The sequence below is a fragment of the Solea senegalensis genome, linkage group LG8 (assembly GCF_019176455.1).
Source record: "Solea senegalensis isolate Sse05_10M linkage group LG8, IFAPA_SoseM_1, whole genome shotgun sequence".
Lineage (NCBI taxonomy): Eukaryota > Metazoa > Chordata > Actinopteri > Pleuronectiformes > Soleidae > Solea > Solea senegalensis.
Genome location: NC_058028.1, coordinates 22,901,807 through 22,920,074, shown reverse-complemented (window position 1 = coordinate 22,920,074; position 18,268 = coordinate 22,901,807). Strand labels below are relative to the sequence as shown.

Below are 18,268 nucleotides of genomic sequence, written 5' to 3'. Positions count from 1 at the left end.
TAGGCTGCAAAAGACACCACAAGCAAAGGAGCGTAGGAGAGAAAAAAAAAAAAAGAAAAAAAAATCAGGACAAAGGAGTGAGGTGACATTCTGATGAGGTGATAGTGTGCTGAAACAGCATCCATCTTTCAACATAAAAAAAAGGCTGGAGAAGGTGGACGGGATAGGAGGAAAATGAAAGGTCCAGGAGAAAGTTGAGGAATGTGTAGCTTGAGTCATCCAGTCAGACAGAAAGCTCTGTACCTGCAAGCCTTTCTAATCTATTGCCAGGTCAGACTAGGTAATTGTTCCCAGCAATGACAGTTAATGGGGTATCCTCAGCATACCAGACGGTTACTTTACTTCACAAAGATGAGTGAAAGAAGAGGCCTGACCTCTGCACTGGCAGATTAGGGATGGCTCAGAGATGAGAAAGAGCTACTTTGTGTAGTTCGTAATTGGTCATAATAGTCCTGTCAGAGCTCTGACTGTAAATGGGTGCCTTGACTTCAGTGTCAAATTTATTTTATCAGGTAAGGGGTGGGGTTTACCAGAAGGATGGTTGATTTAACAAACGGGCAGATATAAAACAGTAGCAACATGTTATCTTTAAAAGGTGGAATGTTCAGTCACAGCCATGTGTTGATGTGGAGGCAGCACATTCCTTCTGCGCATGGTGTTGTTGATGACATCCTTGACAGTCGGGGTGATGTCAATATGGCATGTTGAATGCTTCTAACTTTTTATTTGACACCTGATGAAGCAAATTAAGCAGCTCTGTGCACAACTTCTGAAAACCTGTGAAGGAATCCAAATAATGTGACGGAGAGACTGGAGCAAACACCTCAAGTCTCTGCAGTGCAAGAATGATGTGTCAATATTAGAGTAAGTTAGGGTTAGGATAAGGCAGCCCGTGGCCAAGTGGAAAGGGAACTGGGCTTGTAACTGGAGAGTCACTGGTTCAAGTCCCTACCAGATCAAAAGGGCTGGGGTACCATTGCTCCCAGGGTGCAACTCAGTATGGCTGCCCACTGCTCCTAATTCTAGGATGGGTGAAATGCAGAGAAATAATAATTTCCCTAAGGGGATTAAGAAGATAAGTTGGGTGAGGGTTTAATGCTTTGCTTCATATTTGCCAGACAACTGCCCTAATGCAGAATTGACTTAGGTCAATCTATGATATAATAAATAATAACAATACAATTGAAATGTTAAATAATTACTAGTGCTGTCAAAGTTAACGCATTAATCGTTGCAATTAATACAACCGATATTGACGTGTTAAATTAAATTAAAGCAGTTATGGCGTTTGTTTACTTCTGCTGTGCTGACCGTGTATCCGTGCGGAACTGTCACTTGCCTGCAGTCAGTCAGATAGGAGAGACCGGGAGATGGTGGCTGAAGATGGAGAGAGAGGCGAGGGATTGTTGGGCGGAGAGCTTCATTTTAAGAAGGTGAGCTAAGGAACCATCGATAAAACAAAAGTTACCTGGGTGTCATGGCACAATTTATCGTCAATGAGTGGAAGTTGCGACCCTTTGCCTTGCCTGTCAAAAAAACAGATGTGCGACTAATTGCTGAGACCTGCGCAGAGGAATTTGTCGACATCGCCAACGCTGTAAGAGGCAAACTAAACACCGATGTGCACGTAATATGCTGGCAGCTGCCCGGAGACTTCTGAGTTTCCAAGGACATTCTCAGGTGGATTTTTTTGTTGTGATGTTAATACATGTTATTAGGTGAGTATTTATCAGAAGTCAAAAAGTTCCTTTTTGTAGAATACAGTTTCCTCTCCTAAAGTAAACATGGATTTCTCATCCACATGAAACTTGAACGAATGCACTTTTCACAGAAAGCCTAAAGCTTTGGGTTATGCAAGTGCACAGTACAATCACACTGCTACAGCTGGCCTTGATAAACCCCGATCAGTGGAATCACACCCGATGGTGCACGGCTGCAAAGTTTAGCAGAAACAAAGTGTCATCCTTGTAACCCCTGAGACTAGTATTCTCCAGTTTGACCACAGTCATCCACGGTCTGGTCCTCATTCAGCCCCTTACAGCTGTTATCAGCTGGAAGTCTGTTTACCTGGCCTCAGGTCACTGACAGCCAGCCGCATGTTTGGTTACTGGAGACAGATAAAGCGTCTCTCCACCCACCTCACAGAAGACTTTATCACTCTACAGTGTGTGTGTGTGTGTGTGTGTGGGTGTGTGTGTTGATAACCTCTGGCCCAAGCACTAGGCTAAGGCCAGCATTCACTGTTTACAACAGGTTGGATCAAAGCAGGCTCAGTGTGCAGCCGGTCAGCGGACCTGCCGTTTGGTCATACATTAACTACAGGCTGGCAGGCTGGGTGTGTGTGTGCATCCAGTCAATAAACCTGAACTGAACAAGGCCTGAAGTAGTTTTGCTGAGTAAGCATGTCAAACTGCAAGGTTTATGCCTGCCACCGTTGTGACTTGCTTGAGTTAAGTTGAAGATGTTTCACCTCTCATTTAAGAATCTTCTTCAGTTCTGACTTACTGGTGGAAAATCGAGGTATTAGGCCTTATGTCGGCTGGTTACCTGTCTAGAAAGCTGTTGAGTTAAAAAAATGCGGGTTATTCACCCCTGAGCCATTCTCAGGTTGTTAGTCTTACCTAAAGTGCACAGCTGAGTGTTGTCCTGATGAGCATTGTTGTTCTGATCTCGACTCAAATGCAAAGAATCTCAATATGATAATAAGATAATGATAAGATAGTTTGACTCGAATCAGGTGTGTGTTTGCGTTTCAAACCTTAGCCTCAGTTTCCCCACGATGCAAAGTGTAGAGATGGTGAACAGCACTCTGTGAGGACGCCCATGGGTGCGTAAGGATCTGGAAGACGTGAAAATCATGGCCCAACGTGTCAGCAGTGACCAGCAGCATTCCTACAAAGAAGAGACAAACAGTCATTGTTGTGCCATATGTGGTCATTGTTTTATTGTACTATGAATCCAGTGTTTTATGTGTAGTTTCAACTTTCAAATGTATTTTCCTTACTTATGACATGTTTTTTTGTAATGTTATGCTTCATTTTCTTTTCTTCAAAAAGGACCAATTGCTGCCATATCTAATGTCATTTGGATTAAACCACCTATTTTTCCCCAACTATATTTTATTATCATTGTAGTGTGTTTTATGAGCAACAAATAAAACATGCCTTTTAATGAACTCCAGTAGATTTGTCAGTGTGCAGTGTCCCTCGTGAATAATGCGAACAATCTAAATGAATAGATAAGCAGCACTTGAAGATAATTGTCTGAAAAACTTGACTGAAAAATGTCAAATCACTATGAAGGCTAAAGTGACTTTCAACCTTTTTTGAGATAAGTTGTCTTGACTAATCACCCTAACTGGCATTTGAGGACTCTAGTGTCCTTTTAAATTAAGTCCATAATTCTTTTTTACAAACTGGGTGAAAACATATTAAGAGACATCAATTCAAGGGGCATAAAAGACGATCTTGATCTATTTTATGGAAACAGTAAGTTTAAACAGTAAGAGTAAGCAAGTGGGTTAGGGATTTCTCAGCCTCTGATTTAGTCAGGGCATTATCTTGGGCAACATTAGACTTAAAAGTTGTAACTATAACTGCCTACATTTTGCAAGAATATATATGCAATAGTAAATAGGCAGTCTTCAAATGTCAGCCTGTAAACAATCAATTACAATTATACCAAAGTGCAAAATATCAAGTTTACTGAGCAAGTTGGTTTAAAACATAGAGCGGGTTCCAAAGGTTTGAGACTGCAGTCATGTTCGACTCCAGTGCACATCTCCTGCAGAAATCAAAGAGTAGATCTTTTTTTCCCCCTCTTTATTTGACAAAGATTAAAAAAATAAATAAAAATGTAGCTGATCAGAGATACTCCAACAAGTGACTGTGTGAAGTTTCTGCTGATACACTGCTAAATCGATACAAAGTCAGGCCAACCAAAATATTTAAACTGTACTTCATTCCAACAGCTTGCACGAAGGCAGCCAACACTATCAACTGTGCAGGACACAAGCTAGAAGCCATGACAGAATTATTGTGCCTTTTGAACAAACTAACCAGGCCATTAAAATAAAACCAGCTATCATTTGTTGCTGTCATAAAACACAGCCTTCCCTCACATGGTAGCCCTGTCTGGTTAAAAGCAAGGCTTGAGTCGTGTGCTTCTTCAAGAACAGGCAACATGATAAGTGTCTGTAAAAGAGAGAATCTATGTACTCATACATCCGCGTATGGTTATGGGTGTGTGTGAGTGGGTGCACGCATCGAGATCCACCGAACCACAGCTCAGCACAAGTGTAACCCCCACTGACAGGCCCATTCATTTGGTCCCATTTTATTTGAAGCTCATCAAACTCCAGAAAGTATAGGCCCTCACCATAAACAACATGCTCAACAAACCACACCAGAACAAACCCAGATCTAAACTGGCTCAGCTAGAAAAAAAAAAAAAAAGCAGCCCTACTTTTCAAAGCACAACCCGCGCCCATCCCCAGAAGCCTTCTGGATGAGATGTTACAAACAAATCTGTAGATCAGGCGGTAACTGGAAATGTTGGAAACACATCGCCGATACAGTGCAAGATTTGAAAATATGTCCAAACCTCTGAATTTCTGACAACTCCCAGACATAAATGATATTAAAGTAATTAGTCATTTTCCTCTGAGTTTTCCCCAATGGAATCTTTTATGTGGCGGCCACAGTAGGTTTTAATTAGTGGCCAGTCTTTATTGGGTGGTATGTCAAATGTGAAGAGAGGAGGTTGCAATGGCATGAGATTAAAAGGATTCAGTAACACGTGCAAAGGAGATGGAAAACACTCCCTGTGTGGAAAAACAAGCCAAGGGTGCTAGAAAATTGTGCACATTCATTCAGATGTGAAAGTTTTTTGTTTGTTTTTGAGGCTTCTGTAGAAGACCAGTTATATTTAAAGAAGATGAAGAGGTGGAATGAGGGAAGGACAGAGTCAATGAGCTATGGGGTCATGAAAATTATCAGAGGTGGAGGGAGAAAAGCAGGAAAGAATGCCAAGTGAAGTGTGCATTAAGACAGTGGTTAGCTGTTCATGCTGTATCAGAGAGACCAGAAAGCCAGAGAGCTAAGGCCCAGGGCCTGTAAACTCTTGAAAGCCCACGCCCCAAATGAGGTGCCAAGCCACAAGAAGCATTTGCGTCAACTGGGAATACGGAGAAAAAAGGGACGGGGCCCTTCTAATTATAGAGTCTGGAAACGGAAGCGCAGGGTGATTAGGAGTTGAGGCGCTGCGGCCTGTTTATCTGGGAGCTTCCTCTCGCTCTTAAACCTTCTCTCCCCTGCACCCCACTCTTTCTTTCATTTTTCTCCCTCCTCTCTGTTTTGGACAGGCCCCGCCCATCCAGTGGCTGGAGAATCTTGCCCCTGGGGTTTCTGACAGATGAGACTTGGCCGCTGGTTTCTGGTCAGAGCCAGCGTTTCTCTTGTGCTGATGGTAGAGTCTGGGCTCCAAAAAAGTAACAGCTTAGAAAGGCTGGAGAGCTTTGTGAGTGCGAGTGCCCGAGCACTGGGGCTTTTGTGGCGTTGTTGAAATACAGAGGCCCTCGCCGAGAGGCGTCAGTTGGTTAGCCTGCGGGAAGGCCAAATTAAAAAGTAGCTGAGCCGCTCGGCGGGTGAAAAGAAAGGGTTTCGGGGAAACCAGAGGCTGGACGGAGAAGGGTTTGACACGTCCTATTTATAACACCTTGTCCCAGGGGTTACAGTGTTATTTACGATGTTTGAGTACCAAAATCACTGGCACACGCACACAGACATGCGCTAAAGTGGAAGGGATGACCTCTAATTTGCCATGTGCGCGAGACATGCGTCTCTATGGGACATGAGGGAAGTGATATAATCATTTCCATAAATATCTGCTTTTGCTTTATGTTTTTTTTTTTTTTCCTGTGGCCCAAAAATCTTTTTGTTTTGCTTTGCTCCAGGGTTTACTGTCCCATCTCTGACCATCCAAACAGAAAACATCTGCTCAGTCCCAATAATAGTGGAAGGATGTTTCATTTACAAAGTGTCTAGGCAAGCTTTATTCTCAACAAAGTCAGATGGGACAAGGGAGAGAGAGGGAGAGAGAAAAGCAAAGGGAGAAGTGGAGAGAGCAACAAAGAAGGCAGTGATTTCCCTACTTGGCAACACGAAAGGCCACAACAAAACTAGTCCACTTTTTAATTAACAACACTGGGCTCCAGAAAAGCTTTGAAAATCGAGAAAATGTCAAATTATAACCATGTGGAAGACATAAAGCCTACAAGATGAAGTACTCGAGGGATTCGGATAGCTTTACTGTTACTAGGATGCATAAACTTCAGAGCAGATTTGCCAAACGCACAAATGAAAGACTATCCATCGTAAGACAGGGCTTTGTCTTCAGGGCTGCCAGTTTGGAAGACAGAACAAAACTCTATGTGTCTGTCTGTACGTACATACAGTACAAATAAATCAGACAGCTACAACACATTAGCTTCAAAAAGTGAATCCTATTTTTTTGTGTTGCGAATTCAATTTAAAGGTAATTTAAAGGTCAAGTGTGTAACATTAAGGAGGGTTAATTGGCAGAAATTGTGTATACTATCCATTAACAGTATACAGAGTATCATTTCTAAGAATAAGACTTTTATATGTACTTTAGAAAGGGGCCTTGCTTTCCGGATGCCATCTTGCGGTACCAAGTTTCAGTGAGAGTGGACAAACCAAACAGAGCTTACTATGGTATCTAAGAGGAAAGACATCATTTCTGCTTTATGAAGGCCACCGTTTGATTTGCAGGGGACCTTTAGGTGCACAAAATTGCAATTGCATCAGTTCAGATTCAAAATGATAATGACAAAGTAAGGTGTGCAAAATGGGAATATGCATTTATTGGTCAATTTTACACTTACAATAAATAAAAAAGTTGTCAAGTAACTGAATTCAGTCAAGAAATCAAAATCCTTTAACATTTGTCCCGCAAACTACAGTAGAATATACTTATGGTTACTCAAGTAAAGGTAGTAATAATAAAATAATGTATTATTTTCTTAGCCACTGCAAATTGTGCTACTGGCTGAAGTGCCAATTGAAGGAAGGACAAATGTACCATACTTTCACCACCCTAGCACAACACTAATTTATGAGCAGTTTTATATTCACTGGGCAGCAGAGTAGGTATTAGACTGAGTCAGATGCTACCATGCCAAAGTCAGCAACCTCTCACATAAAAGAGCCCATGTCCATATTTACTTACTGAATTATCACCTAAAAGTATAAGATACCACAAATAAAAAAGGTTAAGGTTAAGCTTACATGTATACTTTCAATATTGATGATGAAAAAACAAATTGATTTTCACATGTTGTTAATAATAAATAATTTGTATCACTTGTGAGAGCCGTATACTCACAGAAATGTAGAGATATGGCAATGTTGCTACAACAAATCCAATGAGGCAAGAAACAAGCAATTAAAGAGATCTGGACATGAGATCGAAATGAAAATGGCAGCAACCAAGAAGTAACAAACACTACACAGGAATCACGTATGTACACAACTACTGCAAGAGGCTGGAGCAGGAAGCCAATCTCACAATCTATGCTGTATGCGATGTTTATAACAGACAGATTGTGCATGATTTCATCCACCCAACAACTCATGTTTACATCTGTTGATGTTTCTTGCTTGCACAGTAGCCAAAGCTAAAAGACAATGAACTGTTGCACATTTGTCTTCAAAATTCTCCTGATTCAGTGAACCTCACACTTCATTCCAGGACGGACGGAGTGTGAAAGCTACAAAGAAAAACAGAGAGAACCACTAAGGAAAATAGAGGGGAAAGGTGCTTATGGTTCATTTGATGTACAGTGGGCTGAAACCAAGGGTTGTGTTTTTTCTGTGCACTTCACAGGCGGACCACCTGTGAGCACTCAGATATTAATAGATATGAAAAAGGTGTGTGTGTGTGGCTAACCTAGTTCAGCGGCTACAATTAGTTTGATATTAATATGTTGGAATGCCACCTTTTCTAACAGGGCAAAACCCACTTGACTTTAAAGTCATGCCGATGTACAAGGGGCAGGCACCGTAGCGGTCAAGTTCTTAAAGCGTGACGGCTCTCAAGGCAGAGCTCCAGGCTTGTTCTTTCATCACCTAAAGTGGAAAACACACTATTTGAGTCTGTTTTATGGAGCATTTACATATTTACACAATTCCTGTTGGAGTTAAGAGAAAGGAGAGGTTTTTTTTTTCTTTGAGCCATTCAATAGGCATGGCACATGATTACAGGTTGCATAATAACAAAGTTAAAAATGTTAAAGGAAGTCAGAGTCAATAACTTCACCTGCAGGTTCATCCACCAATGTCACAACCCCAATTTACTGCCACTAATCTTAGTTCCCAGTCAATCCAAATACTTTGTTTTATGTCTGTGGTTTCACAACATGAGACAAACATGTTCTCACAGCAGCTTAGAGAGAACTTTAACACCAAGCTGCTTTTGAAGCCACGTTGAAAAAGCCCCAAAACAAATTGCTCCCATCCACAATCTTCTGATTAAGAATATGGGACAATGTTCAGCACTTAATCCCCTCAGTGAGCAAATGGGCAGACAGTGAGGCTGGAGAGGTAAGCTCCTTGCATTTGCATGGTCTCTTTTTAATTTCCCAGTGTTTAATGGAATCCCTTTAAACATTCACAGCCTCTGGTCACAGGTAAGATGTCACAGTGCCCCCAATTGTCCATTGTCATTACAAGGGGGAAAAAAAAGAAAAAAGAACTGAGCTATGTGTGTGAGAAGAGAGGCAGGAGTCAAGCTTCCTTTCTTTATTTATAAAGCTGCATGAGTAAATGTACTTAACTGTGGCTTCTACAGTCTCAGTGATTTTCTTAGTTGCAAAATCAAGATCTATTTCAAAATAATAATAATAAAAGGCCCTTTTACACCGGACATTAAAATGTGTTTTATGTGTGGACAGAGTAATATCCGATCTGCCAAACTACCTCGGGTAGGTGACCAGAGATGAATTGTGACCAGCGTAAATGTAACGTAATGAGTCTCCGCTGCATCTCCACTCCACCCACAACAACTATATGAGCGGAAACATGTTGGTGGCTCCAAGCAAAGCTGAGGTGAAAGCAGCGACTCCTCTGCTTTCGTCGACAACATCTTCCCCTGCTTAAAAAAGCAGACGAGTCCATACAACAAGGCAACTTCACGTGCGCCTATCATTATCATTGCTGTATGCATATGTTGTTGATAAAGGGGGGGCGTGACCGTGATAGCACAACAATCGGATCTTGATGTGGACAACAGAGGCACGTTAATACCAGGTGTAAATGCATGCAAAGTCCTATCTGATCGCTATCTGATCACAGAAAACATGTGCTAATGCCAGGTGTAAAGGGGACCTTATACTCACTGGTGCACCTGTTCATGCAAATATCTAAGCAGCAACCTTTCAGCATTAAGACAGAACAAAACTTCTGCATCTCCTCCAGGTTTCACGGGAATATCTAGATCATAACAATGTTCTATCTTAGATCAGAGAGCCCCATCACAAAACTCAACAATAAATATTTAATGTCAGAGATCCTGCATTTTCAGTAGCTTTAAACCCCTGTATGTATAAAAACTCATAAGTATGTTGCATAGAATTAGGTGAACACAGCTGTAACAACATTTATGTGTTAATATACAGTAATTATCGGCAATTATCACTTTTGCTTTGGAAACTGCTTTGCTAAGCATCATTCTGTGGAGCTTCACACATTAAATAAAACATTTTAACAAATTTGTTTAGCAATACATTATAATGTTATAAACCATTTTACTAAAATGTTACGATACTGAGTTAAGAAGCTTAACAATGACATTTGAAATCTAGGTATACAAGCCAAAACCCAGCCCAACAACAACTGTAGGCTTTTACTTGAACTAATGTTCATTTATTAGTGATCTTCCACCATAAAAATGCTTTTGAAAAAGACTTGACTCTATAGCACCATCCTCAGACTAAAATGTTGACATCTTTGGATGTGGTGGACAGAATAAAAAAATATGCAAAGAAATGAATTCTCCTAAGGGGATAGAATGATTAATGCATTAGGAAATTTGACTACCATAGACCATGATGTGCCCAACTGATTCATATAAAAAGCTCACATTGGGCTTAAACACAGCAAAGAGCCTGAGCAATGGAGTGCTTCCTGTTGGCTGCTTGAACTCACCAATAGCATGAAATAATTAGCTGTAACAGCTACTTTAGATTTTCCAAACTATATTTGGCTGAGTGGATCAAATTCTTATGATACAAAGAGTTATTTTGGAAAAAAATGTGACACACAATGTTTATATCATTTTAAAGCTAGTTGCTCCTTTGGTAATCATAACACAGGCTTTTAAACTCTGTGGCCACTAAAATCGCCTGACAGTACTATTGGGTTTTCAGTTATTTTCCATCCAGTCCCTTTATATGTTGAGAGTACGATAAACAATAAGTCTTGTTGGCCACTGGGGGTTTTTATACTGAAGGAAAAAAAAACAGTTTCAATGTATAGGGAACACTAAGTTAAATGTTCAGTGTGTAACAATGAGGTAAACTTATAGTTATTTGCCGGAAAATGTAAGATGAAAGATTACATTTTATTTGTCAATCACCTTAGGTCAGTTGCACAGACATCCATGTTTTTACAATAGGCCCCAATTGATAAACTACACATTGTTTGAGTTATGATACTAGCTGAAGGCTACATGGGTTCTCAAGCACACTTGAAAGGGAAGGGTGTCATAAAATGTAGCTTCATCAGTAACTTTTGCTAAATTTTACACCCTGTACCATTGACAAGTCACCTCTTCCCATCAACCCATTCATATACACTGTGAGAAAGTCAAAAATAAGGTGCGTGTTACCACACTGTGTGGGATGTGAATGACTCCACACTGCTGAAGCTGTGACGATGATGGTAGAAGTGTGTCAATTCTTTCTTCAGACAAAGCCCTGAGTCATGGTAACAGTACAGCCAGATGATTCTCCTACATGCTATTACTCACTAACTTTAGCGTTACAGTGACATTTTGTCAGTATTCTCTGCGGTCATTATTCTTTAACTTACATACTGTATGTGTCAGTGAGGATGGAGAGCGTCAGAACATTTGTGATATGTTTCTTTCTTTTCATAGAATCAAAACTAAACATGGAGAAGCAAATTTCAGTATATATGCTCCACAGATCTGTAACAATCTTAAAAATCAATGGTGAAGATGAATAAATCAGATAGGTGCAACTATTGTTTCTTCATTTAAATAAATAAGACCTACCTATGTTTATATTGTCTTATGATTTCCTGCAAATTTGAATTCTATATTCCCCTTGCGCCCCATTTTGTAGTCCTTTTGATAACCACAGTTAGACCCTGCCTGATTTCGTTCCATTATGTTTCTTATCTAGCTATAATGCTGTTTGTGCTGCAATTACACAGACACGCACAACGGCAAGGAACAACAGTTCTGCTGAGTGTTTGATGTGCAAAGACGTGAGACATATATTGTGAGTTCACACCATCTTGTCACTGAGATGCTAAATCAACACAGGCTTAATGGTTTTAAAAGCTGGTGGGACATGTTTCTTCAGTAACCAGTACCATGACGCTAAAATAATACCAACCTTATTCACTGCAGGAAGATATTACGTTGTCACAATTACCATCAGACTTTTAATACTGATTAATGTGTGGTACTATTCAAACAAGTATTGTGTATTATTAACTGAAATATTAATGCAAAAGACTGGTGTTCCTCTTTTCTATTGAAGCTCATTCAGACTCTTAACCACTAAGACACACTAACAAAAGTAAGCTGTAAAAGTCATAAATCAAAGGGATCCAAGTGCTTTCTGATTATGCTAAATAGCATGTTTCATTCAGTTGAACTGGGTCATTTTTACAAATCTAACCACTGGGTACAGAGAAAAAAGAACTCTCAACGTGTACTTAGTTGAAAGCTTGCCTTAAATGTTCATCCAAAAACAATGACAGATTTTTTATTTTTGAATGAACTGCTCCTTTAAAGGCTGTCATGGTATTCATTTATATTGATTTATTACAGGGAAACCACATCATGTCAACAGGCGACTCCATGTCACAATGAATGGCCAATACATGGTTTTCAGTAAATTCTTGGTTTCTGTCTGCTGGCACAGTCAGCGTATAAGACACTGCAAATGCAGCTGAGCGACCAGCCCAAGCTCTGACAATAATGACATAATCATTATGCCACTAAAAACTGAGACATGATGATTATGATTACCCAACAATAGTCTAAGTAGAATTCAGAGCTGGAGAAAACAGCCCATGTTGTCCCCAGTCAAAATACTGAGAAGCTGTTGCTGTAAATCACATGTGAGCGAGCTGTGAGCGCTAATTACTGTCTCGGTGTGAAGACACAACTCAATCCATGCTAAATGTGTGGCTATAAATGTGCGGCCGAGCGGAGCTGCTTGTGTGTGGGAATTCCCCTCGTGTTCAACATGTGCGTGTGGGTCCAGGGTTTTTCGGCGACGGCCTGGTTTCTTTCACACATCAGTGAGATGGAGAGACAGAGTTATTACACCACGGAGAGCTGCCTCCATGGCACAGCTGCCTCAATGGTCAGGCTCAGCAGGCCAGGCTAGTCATTAGACTGGCCTGTTACTAAATCAGGGCTATGGTTTATGGGACAGTTCCGTGTGGAGAGAGAGATTCAGTCTTGATTCATCTGCCATTACTTGTGGCTTTGATCGGGTATTCAAAAATTCCATATTCAAAACGTTTCGTTGGCAGCACGAAAAAAAAAAAATCAAGCTGTGAATCTGTGGCAGACTAATGGGTTTTGTGAGACTCAAAAAGGGGGAAATGAAAGAGCACAAGAGTGAATGTACACCTGAATCCAGTTTAGACACAAATGATTTGAATGATTCACGGTCATAAGTACGGGCAGCAAGATTTGTTTTGAAGAAAAAGCAACAGCGACACACCGAATTATGTTTTCTATTAAACATAATGAGGTTGCTGCTTCTGATCATAATCCAGTCAGTGATTCTGTGACTGCTGGTGCGTAACTAAGAGAAAGCTTTTTTGTAAAATATGAACATACAGTAATTGCTATAAGACAGGGTTACCTGAATGTACACAGTGTTGTGGGTCACTGCATTGGTTGAATATTTTAAAAGTAGTACAGAACATGTTTGAGCCTCGCTTTTAGATTGGATATTATTGCTGCCACTTAAATGTCTACAACATAATATTTTGAATGAAACTTTTCAATTTGCACTTGTTACACCTTTACATTCATTTGGTAACTATAGTTGTCACAATGAAACCAAAGCTCACTTCACACATGTACTTTTTTTTTTTTTAATAAATAAATAAATATGGATGTATGAATTATTTCTGTGGATGAAAATTTGATTGTATTACATTTATTGTTATGTCATAACACTGTAAACTTGAATGATCCTATTTTATGTAGGATTGTTTAGTTTTTTATTTGTATTTAGCTAAACTGTTACTGCTCAATTCTAGTATCTTTGAGTGAAGTGTTATAACTAGTCAAATGTTACTACATAAATCAAAATGAAGATGACAACACTGTTTTACCACCCACTCGAGGCTGAAGAAAACTATACAATGCCTTATAGAGAGAAACTGCTTGACAACAATTTGAGGGCTGAGACAAACACTTTATCTTGATTAATAACTAGCGAGGCGATTATTTCCTCGATTAAGTTATTGCTTGCTTAAGACTAAATGTACTGATATGATCAGATGTCAGAACCTGCAGTGAATGCTAAAGCAATTATTTAATTAGCCAATCTCAGTTGACATAGGACTATAGGCAGGGTACACCCTGGTCTATCGCAGGGCCACATATAGAAACAAACAACCATTCACTCTCACAGTCAATTTAGAGTGTCCAATATACCTAATCCCCATATTGCATGTTTATTGACTGTGGGAGGAAGCCGGAGAACCCGGAGAAAACCCCCACACACACGGGGAGAACATGCAAATTCCATGCAGAAAGGCTCTTATTCCAACCGGGTCTTGAACCCGGGTATTCTTGTTGCAAAGGCAAGAGCGCTAACCACTACACCCACTGTGTTGCCCTCGTTGTGAGATTAAAACAATTAAATTATATTTCAGCTTCAAACATTATTAGCAACTTCTCACTGTTTAAGATTATTATCATTATTTAATATTAAACAATTTTGCAATTAATGCAATATAAAAGGCATTAATCTACTACTATTGCTCTGACAGTATATTCAATTGCATTAGCACCAACCTACACTCATAAATTCTTATGTGTGGGTTTTTTTATATGTCTTTTTTTTTTTTATGGAGAGTTTTGAATACAGGACTGAACTGGCAATTTAAATGTTAACAATACTAACAATAATAATTACTCCACACTACTCCTGTATTTGAAATATAATTCATTCACCACTGCAGTGCAGTGAGTAGGACTGAGGAGAAAGTTTGTTGAGAGAATAAAACAAGAGGGTGTGGCCTTGCAGGGTTGCTGGATCAATCACTCCATCTAGTGCCACTCACGGTCATAAGAAATGGACAAGCTGCTGGACATTATGTCTACCATCTAAACGTGAGTGTATTTTGACCTTGGCATCGTACCTATTAATCAAGTCAAGCATCGTTAAGGACGAGTGAAGAGGACGAGACGAGAAAGAAAACAAGCGCGTGCACACTGCAGCTGTTAAAGAGAGTGCTGTGCCACTGCACTTCATCTGCGTCCCTCTAATTACACCACTAGGAATAGATCCACAGATCCACCGAAGCGCCGCAAAGCGCCAGCCGCCACACTAGGAACTGGCGGCCACCAGTCCGCCCTCTGTAGAGCCGCCAACACACACAAGCCACTGGGGTTTCTTACATAACTCTTCCCAGCCAAAACTTCTGGGCTTTCCAGTCTCTGTTTGAGTCATATCATTGTTTCCTGGTAAGTAAATCCGTCTTGTTTCTGCTATGTTGAGCTTGACCGCGGTAAAGGGAGCCCTCAGTAGGGCCAGGAAGGTAGTTCAGTCAAAGTCACTTCCCCTAACATCACGTAGTGCCAGACCAACAAACGTGTCACTCAGGATTTGGATTCTGATCAGACCAAGAGGCCTCTAATTATGAGACACTCCACAACAGGCAGCTTAGAAGTGAAAAAAGTAAAAGAATAAACAATGATGAAAGCAGTTTTGCATTCTCAACAGTGGAAAAAGACGAGTTTCTCTGGCTCTGTTAAGATTCATCCTAATCTCATTACATGCCCTGGCTGTAATTGTGTTTTCGGGCTTCACTTCTGGTGTTGCTTTTGGTTGTAATTTAAACTTTTATTAGTCATTTAGTTGTGGTTCAGAGTAAATGACTCAGAAAGATTAAGAGAGCTCTGAAGTTGACTGTTCGCGTTGGAAAGTTTCACCGGGTAATCTGTCAGCTCACTGACTCAGCATTCCACAATACAATGAGACTAACTGAACTGCATTGTGCTATAGAATCCTGGCTCTCATGTAAAAGCAATGCTATGCCACTTTAAAGGTGTATCATATTTTGGAGGATTGTTTAACAGTATCACACAGTAAATATTTCAAAAAACACAGGCCTACATATAACACTGATTATTGATGTTTCAGTTGCTTGAAACTGCTGCTCAGCTGCGGGAGCATTAGTTTATTTTCTTGAAAACAGTACAATTCAATTTGGTTTGTAAAGAAAAGGATTCAATTTCATATTAGGGTTAATATTTAACAGACTGCTTGTATTTTTTAACATAGATAAAAAGATAAAATTCTGGATGAATTGCATCTTGATGAATCACATCGAATCGTGATGTACCTGATTCTGAGAGAAGGATTATCTGACTATTATTAAATTACCCATTCACACATTGTTCCCACCTACTCATCAAAACTTACATAGAGCAAGAGAAAGGGTTCAGAACAACATAAACTTTTGATTGTGTCTTTGTGTGCTTCTCCGGACAAGCTGTGGTGGCTGGACAGTAACACAAGGAACTCATTTTGTTGTAAAATTCAAAATTCAAAATTCAAAAAGCACAGTAACAGTACTTCAATGGACTTTTAAACTTTTGTGCCGTTCATTGTACTAAAAGGGGTTTTGTTGTGTGTCAGTTTTGATGACATGGGTTCGGGAGAAGATTGCGTCTCGACAGCCACGTCTTCTTGTATGTCTTTGCCTTCAATATCATCCCGTCTGTGCTCAAATGGAGCTGCTGTGTTAAGTCATAATTCCGGGTAAGTGAAGGATTCTTGGGGCCTAGAGGTCACAGGGTGAGAGTCATCGCTCAGCAGTTCCTTTATTAACTGCACATGCACACGCAACACACAAGAGCGCTCGCTCACACTCACACACACCACAGGAGTCACTGAGACTGACACAAACTAACACATCCAACAAAAACTGACATGGTAGCCTGTTCGCACTTACAAAGTATCTACTGTCTCTTTCTTTTAACAGTGTGGATTTCAGCAATGCAAAGAAAGTGGGAAAAAAGTTAAAAGGAAATACTCACACTGATACATTCACTCATTGAGTATATGAGCTCAGAGATGAATGAAGGAAATAGTTCAGATTTTTTTCCAGCTTATGCAAGGACAAGTGGGTCACTCGCCTGACCTTTTCTTAAAGATCTAGTCTTTGGGATCTCTAAAAAAATATCTGATTGTCGAGTCTCATCTACATATATGTCATATACTTACGTTTAGGATTATACTCCCAGTTCTGACCAGAGGAGGAGAATGGATAAATACCCTCAGTTCAATTGACACATGGCAATGTCTCCGTCTCTAAAATGCTCCGTCCATATTTATGCATATCTTACTTAATGTTAAGCTCTATTTATGTTTTGTTAGGTTTTTTTTGTGCCTGATTTATGGGTTGCTTTGCAGCATAGGCAGTTTTACTGAAGGGCTTTATGGGAGCAATGATAAAATATTATAATTATGAATCAATTCATATTCATCATATCCATCTTTACCTACTTACCTCTGTAGGTAAAGCTGATGCTAGGCTAAGAGTTACAGAAACGTTTAAACACAGTACTTACACAGACCAGTATAGTAAACAGAACAGTATAAATGTAAACTTAATTAAGTTTATTATATCTTGGTGTTGTTCATCTCAATAATTGTGTGGAGTTACAGAAAAGCATATACAAAAACACACATGTAGGTGTACCCTACTACTGCAAGACTAAGTTAAATCTATATTAAAATGCTGCAGTACTTTCATTTGTATGAAGGGACAATTGAAGTAATTGCATCTTATCCTTTAATTATGCATCATTATATAAAGTGTGTTTTAAGAGAAAACCTCTGATGCATAAAGATGCATTCATAATTGTTTTAAAATCAAATTGTAGCCTCCTGAATCATAATTGAATCAAATCACAAAGTACCTAGATATACCCACTCCTCACCAACAGAACACTGTAACTGATCCAATCACTGGCCACGTTTGTCCAGAGCCTAGAGGAGGTGCAGAGGACTAGTTCTCCAAAACCAAAAGCATGGATTAGTTAGATTTACTGAGGTTGAGAGTAAATTAATACTGTAGCATTATTTAACTTATATTATTTCACTTCATGTCATTTAAGTGGAAGGAAATGTAATCCCTTCTGTTTTCTGTATTTTTAACTTAAATAGGCTGTTATAGCCTCTTCCTCAAAAATGTGTGTGTGCCACGTGTGTGTGTGTGTGTGTGTGCGTGTGTGCATGTGTGCGTCTTACCACTGGGATTGAATTGCATGCAGGATATGGGTTTGTCATGAGCTGGGAAGTGAGCCACCACTCCTTCTCCGTCTGAGTCCTCACTCACCAAGACCTGTAGTGTATATATATATACACACACACACACAAACACACGCCACCACACACCACACACACACACAAAGAAAGTCCAAATCATTTTCTAACAATATGAACATAAACCCAGAATGGGACTTTCCTCTGAGTTACATGATTTTCTTCAAATGTAGGTTTGGTTTGATATCATCACACACACATTCCTTTCTGAATGTGCCGTTGCCCTCTCGTAGTAAGAAAAAAAAAGAATTAATCATCATTAGATAGGTTAATAATTACAGACACAATACGTATGTATGGGTGGGTAGATGGATGTATGTATGGGGTAGATAGGATAGAGAGGATATATAGATGCATTCATTTTAATGCCACAACATTTTAGACACATGATTAATATGCACACATAAAATA

At 39.8% G+C, this 18,268-nt stretch overlaps 1 protein-coding gene across 3 annotated transcripts in view; it reads right to left on the bottom strand.

Moving 5' to 3' along the window:
• The window catches only part of bcas3 (BCAS3 microtubule associated cell migration factor), a 310,652-nt gene that overhangs the window by 246,907 nt on the left and 45,477 nt on the right, over positions 1-18,268 (bottom strand). For all 3 annotated transcript variants that reach the window (XM_044031520.1, XM_044031522.1, XM_044031523.1), the window contains exons 13-14: positions 17,783-17,876; positions 2,759-2,892 (exon numbers count right to left, since the gene is read on the bottom strand). In XM_044031520.1, the coding sequence (XP_043887455.1) occupies positions 2,759-2,892; positions 17,783-17,876 (228 nt within the window). The remainder of the gene's footprint in view (positions 1-2,758; positions 2,893-17,782; positions 17,877-18,268) is intronic.